The 10,163-nt window shown below is 31.6% G+C and overlaps 1 protein-coding gene across 2 annotated transcripts; it reads left to right on the top strand.

The window, feature by feature from the left end:
* The first annotated feature begins 1,978 nt into the window (after nt 1-1,978).
* Nucleotides 1,979-8,240, top strand: LOC137653602 (WAG22 antigen-like). Of its 2 annotated transcripts, none has more exons than XM_068387142.1 (3): nt 1,979-2,094; nt 4,841-5,005; nt 6,817-8,240. In XM_068387142.1, the coding sequence occupies exons 2-3, from the start codon at nt 4,841-4,843 to the stop codon at nt 7,900-7,902; spliced, it is 1,251 nt and encodes a 416-aa protein (XP_068243243.1). In that variant the 5' UTR covers nt 1,979-2,094; the 3' UTR covers nt 7,903-8,240. The 2 variants fall into 2 exon arrangements, with proteins under 2 accessions (XP_068243243.1, XP_068243244.1); XM_068387143.1 differs by having other exon boundaries at nt 4,841-4,993.
* Nucleotides 8,241-10,163: the final 1,923 nt, after the last annotated feature.

Genomic DNA, 10,163 nt, shown 5'->3' on the forward strand with positions numbered 1-10,163 from the left:
GCAGACCCATCTGAAAAGATTTTTTTATTTATATATTTCTATGATATTACTGAATACTAGATATCCTCATGTAACAAGAATTATAATTCGTCTTAATATGATACGTTACTTTCAAATAATGTCTACTCAAATAAATAAGTGTTTAATAAGATTACAATTAAAACATCCTCAAATATAAATGTAAGCCTAAATAATATCTTAATGTCAAATACTAATTAATATATATATATATATATATATATATATATATATATATATATATATATATATATATATATATATATATATATATATATATATATATATATATATATATATCGGTAACTCAATCAATAAATATTTCCTGACACATCATTTTTTCGATATTTTAAAGATAATATCCGTAGCAATGACGACACCTAAAAGTACATAATTAAATATCTGATCTTACCTAAAATGAGATGTCTTTAATTGAGTTTTCCTTGTAAAATGATCGTTTTAAGCCCAATCCTTCAGGGCAACCACAATAGTTTTATCCGGCCCATAATAATAATACCCTCCTGGCTAGTGCTGTTGTAATGTTTTTGCCCGCATTATTATTATTATTATTATTATTATTATTATTATTATTATTATTATTATTATTATTATTATTATTATCAATCCCAGACAAGGACCGTGAATTTAACCTATTTACTGGGGAGGCCACAGCTGTGGTTGGGCACCACAGTGGGTGTTGGAAGTGGCTGGCTGACGTTCTGGTAAGCATCTTTTTTAATGAAACTTTAATGAAACTAGACATCTTTTACCTTTGATATGGATATAACAAACTATAATTGAGATGGAGATTGAACTGGGTGTTGTATTCTTTGTTCAATTAGTGAGTCATGAATCCAATACCATTGATGATAGATTAGTTTTAACGTAAACAAAGTTAATTGGTCATTATTATTATTATTATTATTATTATTATTATTATTATTATTATTATTATTATTATTATTATTATTATTATTATTATTATTATTGTTCTAATAAAATGACTATTTCCATTATTATCACCAATATCTTCTTCCTTATTATTATTATTATTATTATTATTATTATTATTATTATTATTATTATTATTATTATTAGTAGTAGTAGTAGTAGTAGTAGTAGTAGTAGTAGTAGTAGTAGTAGTAGTAGTAGTAGTATTCTAATACAATTAACATTTGCATCATTATTACCAATATATGCTTTCTTATCATTAGTATTAGTATTACTATGGGTATTGGTGTTGTTGCTAATATTATTATTATTATTATTATTATTATTATTATTATTATTATTATTATTATCATTATTATTATTATTATTATTATTATTATTATTATTATTATTTCAAAGGAATCAGGTCATCCCTGCACTATATACTATGTAAACTAGGCTCTCTTTTCCTTATTTCTGTGTAATCTATAATCAATTTTAACTCAAATTCCGTCATATTCATATGTTTATGTAATTTAGGGAGTAACAAGGAAAGGAAACCTACATTCTATGATAAAATCTAAGCGAGATATAAATATTAAATGATTTTTGCTATATCTTCTTATGATTATTTTTCATCTTTGTAAATTGAAACTTTCACCAATATGAATCTATTTCATTATTAATTGGTTGTCACACATAATCATTGTATTTATAAAACTTATCAATAGAATCTACTTACAATCTAATTGTCTGGATTTTATATATTACATAATCTGTCTTTTATATCTCACGTCTCTTCCATCATATATAGAATTTTCACACAAATCAATTGACATCATATGTTCATTATATGATGTTTATTTACAGCACAAACAATTTAAGACTATTCAGCACTAAACTCGTACTGCTGCCCCGGTTCTAGGCCCTTATAGCACTAATGCCTCATGACGTATCTCTAATGACGTTCCTCCTCTTGACGTAATAGTCCTATTTCTTTGCTCCTTGACTTCATAGTCCATGCCGTTTGAAAAAAAAAGTGTTGACAGTATTGAGCTAACGTTTTGTAAATAGTCTTGTTGTGTTTTAACGTGCGACGCTGTCTTTTTTTTTCTGTGAATGACTAAGGGTTTTTAATATTTTAAGGTCAGTAGTACACGTTTGATATTTTTAGATAATTTTTTTTATAAACCCATGTTTTTTAGAAATTGGGTTGCTTTATCGAGTGACATATGAAGCTATTATTTTGAGGTAATCATATTTAGTATCTAATCTAGTGTTGCTGTTTATCAGCGTTTGCATTACTAATTTTAGTATCAATTTGATTATATATGTTGTCCATGATCTAGGAATCTATACTCCTGCAAATAATACTGCAAATATTCAAGAACTTGGTCTAGGTTACACAAGGAATTCTTTCCATTGTACATTTTTAACATATCACTCCTTAAAGAGGTGTCCGTTACCTCAACCTCTTGTCACTTTATATCTTCGTTATTTCAATTAAGAAATGTAATATATGATGGTTATTGGTACATAAAGTTGATTAGTAGTACATATATTTAGGGAAATTTAAATTATACCCTCAATTATTTTAATATGCGCCATGAATTGATAGCAGTTGAACAAAATAACTACATATAACTACATGCATCATGATTAAGGATTAAATTTATTATCTATAGTGGTGCCATGAATTAAGTATTGTTTAGTTTTAGGAATTTATCCTGTAATATTTGTACGACTTCAAACCAGTGCCGTGAATTCACTTCTTTGTGTCATGAGTTAAATAATGCAGAAACTTTTAGGCATTCGGTCGTGTAATCTAAAATCTTTTGATAATAGAGGAATATAGCATTATACAGGGGAAATAAATTTTCCCGAAAAATTTATTTTGTCGCGAGGGAATAGTCAAGATATATCCTAATATATTTATGATAACAGGGGCAACCCAGTGAGAACTCTGTTTTGAGTGGGAAAAATATATTAGCGAAACATTAACTAATGGTAAAACTAACCTTTTTCTATACATTTTACTCATTGAAGCGTGAAAAATTCGTGAAAAATGTAAAATATCTTCATCCTGAAATATTTATTTCACTCTTTTGTTTACATTTTACAATCCACAGTTATTCACTACTGACGGTAAGTTTGTACATACCGTGCTATGCAATAACGGCTTTAATACTTCTTTGACCTTGGTAGTTTTGTGACTTGGGAAGGGGTATCCTTTGAACTAAATGGTTAAGGGGTTGTTTTAAAATTGTGGCCTTTTAATGATCTCTAAGTTTTATATAATAGATTGTTTTCCATGTTTTCGCCTAAACGAAGTGAGTTTCTCACCTCGTGGAGGAATATTTTTTCTTTTATTATTTATTTATATATTTATTTATTTATTTTGTCTTTTTTTTGGCTAAAGAACGAGTAGTGAGTGAGATCGAATATTGAGTGTAATAAAGGTTTGTTTTAAGAAAGACTGTTGGTAAAATTGGCGTCGTTTGTTTGTTTTTTAAGTTAATACAGTGGGGAATGTATTGGGTGAATGCTTTTTTATTTGACTGCAGCAAGAGTCTGTTCTGAGTGATTTGAGTGGTGGATTTACTTTATATGATTTTGAGCAGCGTGGAAGTGATTATTTTAGAATATTTTTTTTTTATCTTTGTTAGGAGTAATTCTCAAAAAATAGAAGATGATTATTTATTTTTGATTAGTGCGAAAGATTAGTTACCTAGGAGCGTTCAAATGTTTTTTTTCCCAAACCTTAAACATTCCATTGGGTAACCTTTTTGAATGTTGATCTATAGTTGTTGCTCTTGCATGTGTGTATGTATGTATGTATGTATGTATGTATGTATGTATGTATTGCTCTTGCATGTGTATATGTATATATATATATATATATATATATATATATATATATATATATATATATATATATATATAAAATGTGTGTGTTGTATGTTGTATGTGTGTGTTGTATGTTGTATGTGTGTGTTGTATGTTGTATGTTGTATATGTATATGTATATGTATGTTGTATATGTATATGTATCATTTAATACATTAAAAATCTTATTAAATTATTATTAATATATTAATATATTAAATTATATTATATATTATAATATCATTATTTTATTATCTATATTATATTTTATTTTATTATATTATTATTATATTGTTATATTATATTATCATACTATTATTATTATTATATTTTATTATTATTATATTATTATATTAAATTCTGTTATTATATTATTATTATGTTATAATTTTGTTATTTTATGTTATTTTATGTTATAATTTGTTATGTTATAATTTTGTTATTTTATTTAATAATATGTTATAATGTTATCTTTTTATTTAATGTTTTTTTTATGTTATAATGTTATAATGTTATTTTATGTTTTGAAGTTAAGGTTATGGTGATTTTAAGCTAGGTTTTGATAGCTTTTAGTTCTAAGGTTTGTTATTAATTTTGAGGGGTTTATTTGATTTCGGATGGGGATTTTTGTTAAGTATTTTAGTTTCAAGGAATATAGTATTAAGCTTTGGTATTTTTTTTATTAACCTTCTGTCTAAGAATCCAGTTGATAACGTAAATGAAAAGGTTGTGATGAAGAGAAATTTGTCAGTTTGATTGATTCAAGAGTATTGTTTTTTTTTTTTCTTGCTACATCCAGCCACAACCTGTGTTCATCTGGAAGCGTTGGGAGCGATATCGGGAGGAAGGTATATTTTCTGAGGAAGTAAAAGTATAATTTGTTGAAAAGCCAAATGTGTAACGTTGGAACTTTTTTTTTTTTTTTTTTATCTCAAACTTAGTCTTTTATGTATGCAAGTCTTTAAACCTGTGTTGTGAATTCACTTTTCCTTATTTAACTTTCCAGATGAGCCTGTGGGTCTGTGTAAGAGAGTTGGGATTTGATAGTGACGGATGTCTACTACAATTGGACGTCTGGACCATCCTTATCGGCTTGGGTGTTTTGCTAATAGTTTCCTTCTTCACCTACAAACTTAGGAGGAAACCAAATGATCAGGAGGTAAATGATCGGGTAATTAGATTTTTGGCTGATCAGAAATGATTTGGTCATAAGTAACTTTATCCTGATATGTAGTAATTTTTTATCGTGAAAATCACTCGGTGGTCAATTCCAATTTGTACAAGACTGCTTAATAATAGTTCGCCGGGGACACTTGATTACTTGTAAGCTTGTAAAAGCAATTCAGTATATTCTTTGATCGAGAGGAGGCTCATAAATGTTCATATTGCTTTATCCTTATTAGACGAATGCATTCATAGTATAAATTTGTGCATATAGATATTAAATTAGTCATATTTTAAGAAAAAGAAAGACTTTACCTCCCTGAATTTTATGGGTGGATATATGGCTCGCTTAAACGATGAAACCCTACACAATAAAGGATCTAAAAGATAAGTTTGTCGTATACATTGTTTTAATGAGAATCGTAAGCGTATGCTTTGTTAATGGCTGTTATTCTCTAGTCACTCGAATGTCTAGTGGGAGCTAATCAGTCTTGGAGCTTCATATTTGAAGCCTTTAGAACCTACATTTGACTCTGTTGGCTCGAATTGTTTGTAGAATTTAGTTTGTTTAAATCTAGGTTCTAATTGTTGTTTAAAGTCGGAAAGTATTCTCGTTGTAGACCTATAGTAAATAAGTCACCTGCAGGGTGTACAGCGGTTCTCGGATTTTTTTTCTTTTTTTTATGTAAAGCTACTCTTAGTAATATCAACTCCATTTATCATACTCCATTCTGGCTTTAATATGTAAGCTGTGTGATTGAATTGGTACTTGGTATAGGAGTAATACTTACTTAAAATTACCCATTTTATCTATCTCTAGTTTTGGTTTTGTAATTGTACAGTAGTTGGATTGCAAACCAGAGTTATATTAGTCAATCCTGGTAATTACATTTTGTCATAAGTTACTTAGCAGAATATTCATAGAAATTTCTTTACCAAAAAAGTTTCCATGGTTAACCCTTCGATTTTACCTACAATACTAGAGCAAAGACGAAAGTTATCAAAATAAGAACTCTAGCCAATGAAATCTACTAAATAAGGGGACCAGATTAATAACTATTTTTGTCATCTGAGTTGAATTACCCTCTTTACTTCTGCTTAATGGGATTTTTTTGGAAACTTAGTTCACATTGGTTTTTGTCAATAGAGTAATCTAATAAGATATCTGAATATATTGTACAGTCCTAAAATATTAATGAACACACCTAATTAGGCATCAGTTAATGCATAATAACCAGTGCTGGGATTTAAAATAGCACTTTATTTCCATCACCAGACTGTGTAAAAAGAGCTAATTGATTGATTTATTGAACTATCTGGCATCCTAACATAAGGTTATCAATGCTCTCTACCCCCCCCCCTCCAAAAAAGTGGTTTCCGTAGTGCATAGTTGACAATGCTTTCTAAATTACTATTTTTTTTTTTAAGAACTTTATTTTTTCTTTTTATATAATTTAATGAAGTACCAAAATCAATTTAATCTATAAAGTCTCCACATCTTTTGATTAATTCTCCCAGTCTTTTTTTTTTATCTATGAATTCCCTCCCCCTTTTTTTATCTGTGAAGTCTCTCTCCCATGTTTTTTTCTCGTTCCCATGTTTTGTCTCGTCGACCATTTTTTTTTATCAACAGTCGCCCATCTATTTTTTCTTTCTTCCATCTGTGAAGTCTCGTCCCCTATTTTTTTTATTTATCTATGTCTCCACTTCTTTTCAAACCAATGAGCTCTTTTCTATAGTTATTCTAAAATAGACCCATGTCACTGTATTAATTTAATTCAAGCTGTTAAATAAACTAACTAATATGAATTTCCCAAGGCTCTCCAACGTGTGGACTATGAAGAAAACATCCGGCTCCTGAATGAGGTACTTGCTAAGAGTGCAAGTGTAATAGAGGGTGCTCTTAATACGGTTAACTCTGCTAATGGCATTTCGGATAAGTGTACACAGCAGCCTGAAACTTCTAGGGTAGATAAAGCTACGGAGACAGAATCTGAGAGCAACGGACACTCTAGCAACGGACACTCGAGCAACGATATTACAAGTGTTTCTAGTAATGGGGGGTCTAGCATTTCTAGTAACGGAAATTCTAGTAATGGAAGCTCTAAAAGCTCTGGTATTGCGAGAACCCGCTCAAGAAGCGATGCAGAGGGGTTCAAGGCTTCTTTAAATTTTAGGACCAATAGGCGTCCAAGACTCCTGGCACATCCTAGTCTAATCAGGGTGGCTGAAACTAACATACTTCGTAACCCAACGGCTCTTCGGGTAGCTGGGCGTAAGAAGTATATACGTCCTGTAGCAGGGGCTTTTGATGCAGTGTACTTGCTTCCAAGGAAATTCAATGGGAAGAAATCTGCCAATGGTGGCTCTCTTAAACGTCGGGGGTTATTGTATTCAACTGCAGCTGAGGCTGAAAGCATGAGACAAAATGAATCTGATGGAAGTGTTCAGATGCCACTAGTTATCATGGAGGGTGCCGCCGCAAGTGGGGCGGAGGGTGCCGCCGCAAGTGGGGCGGAGGGTGCCGCCGCAAGTGGGGCGGAGGGTGCCGCCGCAAGTGGGGCGGAGGGTGCCGCCGCAAGTGGGGCGGAGGGTGCCGCCGCAAGTGGGGCGGAGGGTGCCGCCGCAAGTGGGGCGGAGGGTGCCGCCGCAAGTGGGGCGGAGGGTGCCGCCGCAAGTGGGGCGGAGGGTGCCGCCGCAAGTGGGGCGGAGGGTGCCGCCGCAAGTGGGGCGGAGGGTGCCGCCGCAAGTGGGGCGGAGGGTGCCGCCGCAAGTGGGGCGGAGGGTGCCGCCGCAAGTGGGGCGGAGGGTGCCGCCGCAAGTGGGGCGGAGGGTGCCGCCGCAAGTGGGGCGGAGGGTGCCGCCGCAAGTGGGGCAGTGTATCAAAAGTTTGTGTCTAACTAAATTTTAAATTACTGAAGCATTCATTGTTTTAAGATATAATCAAATATTTTGTGCTACTTTATTTTAACTTTGGAAGCTAAACTTGGTGCTTAGTATCTTATTTTTTAGTTTTAGCTATGATGATCTGTTAAGTATTTTAGTATGTTTTTTAACCAAGGACTTGATATGTTAAGGTTATTGTGGTAATAACATGTTTTTCAGTAATTCTAGGATTTTAAATAAAAATATGTCCACTTAGAAAAATTTAAGTGTCATTCCAATAGCAAAATTTATTGGGCTCCCGAGGATGTTCAAATATGCGAACAGGTATTGAGCAAATATAAGTTTCAAATTGGTAAGCCTGTCTTATTTACCTCGCAATTTTGCTAAATAAGAACTTTATGTGCAACATTAAATTGCAAATTAGATATTGCCTATCGGTTATAGTCTAGACATACATCAATTTCAAGTCTTATCAAGATTGCAGCAAGCGCTGCTTTTAATTACTTCTCTAGCATAAAATGTGAGAAACCAATTGACAAGGTGTCGTAAAAACATTTTCTTTTTAGTCATTGCCTGGGCCCCCTTAGGAAATGCGTATATAGCCTTTGGATATGAAGGGTTTCACGAGGCAAACTTTGAGTTTGTTTCTCAAATCAAATTTTGTTAAATTTGATGGTGATTTTTATGAAAGATAATTTAGGCTATATACTAGATTTAGAAACTTACAATATACAATAATTTACATTAATTGGGAGAATTTGCATTAAAATATTTGAAGCTACAAATTTTAGCAACTAGTTTATTCAACGTGATCTAAGGATGGTAATGTATATTGTAAATTCAAAACTTGTCTGCTGTGCTATTATATTGTAATTTTAGTCACTATTATTAGCCAGATAAAAATGCAGCTCAGAGGAATGGAAGGAATAGAACCCCATTAGGGATATATCGACCACACGAGACCCAGAATTGAAACAGAGAAAATGATTGAAGATAAGAGACTATATAAAGGAGGTTAAAAATAAGTTATGGAAATTCGTACTGTGAATCTGTTAAATAAAAAATAATTTGCAAGAAGTTTGATCGATAGACGTAACATACGCAACTGGCAGACTAGGAAGATTCAGTATGATCATTGCTGAAATAAAATAAAGGAATGAAGTATATGGTTATGATAAAATAGGTATGATAATGATTTTACTGAATAACTCTTACTACTTACAGAATTGTGTAATCTGTCGAGCTTTATTGCAGAGGATGGTTAGAATTGTGAAAACTATATTATAACATACGTAAGAAACTTAGTTTCCGTCCACACAGCCGAACATTGTTCGTCAAACTGGGTCTATTATCGAACATAGTTCGGTAAAGGCCTCTAGCTTGTGCCTAAACTTTGAGAGCTTGATGACTGCAGCGAGAGATTATATGGCTAACAAGAGAAGTAACATTGAGCAAAAAGAAAAAAATCTCTTATTATTACAGTGCGCTAAAGAAAATAAGAAAAAAAAATCGCACTTAAAATGGGTAAGGCGCAAAAATTTAGCCGAAAATATTTGGAAGTCGTGCATATTATAAAACAAAGTTAAAAGTGAATTTTTTTTTTTTTTTTTATTAAGTAAATTTACATAGTATATACAGCAAGTATCTATATACACAGATATGACACTTTTACAATATATATTTTACAATATTTTTAATACTTAATACAAAAAAGCATTGACTCTCATTGCTTTAAACTACAAAGTACTCTAAAGTTTTTACCTCTAATGACACAGTATACTTGTTAAATATTTTCAACATATTGGCGGGTAAAATGTTTCTCTATATCGTATGATTTTGATAGGACCCACTTGGTGTATTTTATTCTACATCTTAATAAGGAGATTCTTTCTGAAGGAGATACATTGTCATCCCTGCTATACCATACACAATTTATATATTCAATGAGAAGAACATTTACTGTGTTTACCTGTTTCTTGGTTTTACATGTGTAGTCCATCATCAAAAATTTTATTGGTTGTTCTACTTTTAATATACATATTTCTAAAATTAAGGTTTGAAACCACTCCCATATGGGTTTAACATACATACAAAAATATACAACATGTAAATGATTTTCTACTTCCATACATTTGTTACAGAAATTATCATTTCTTATATTTAGTACTCTAAGCCTTTCTTTTGTGGCTAATGATTCATACAAAAATCTGTACATCAAACTTCTCTGGTACGAATCAACATATTTACACGATAGATTATTCCATATATCCTTCCAGTTA

This window comes from Palaemon carinicauda, chromosome 14 (assembly GCF_036898095.1).
Source record: "Palaemon carinicauda isolate YSFRI2023 chromosome 14, ASM3689809v2, whole genome shotgun sequence".
NCBI classification, from domain to species: domain Eukaryota; kingdom Metazoa; phylum Arthropoda; class Malacostraca; order Decapoda; family Palaemonidae; genus Palaemon; species Palaemon carinicauda.

Coding starts and splice junctions, on each gene's coding strand:
- LOC137653602 (XM_068387142.1), top strand. CDS start 4,841: ATGAGCCTGTGGGTCTGTGTAAGAGAGTTGGGATTTGATAGTGACGGA. Junction 5,006..6,816: donor ATCAGGAGGTAAATGATCGG/GTAATTAGATTT, acceptor GAATTTCCCAAG/GCTCTCCAACGTGTGGACTA.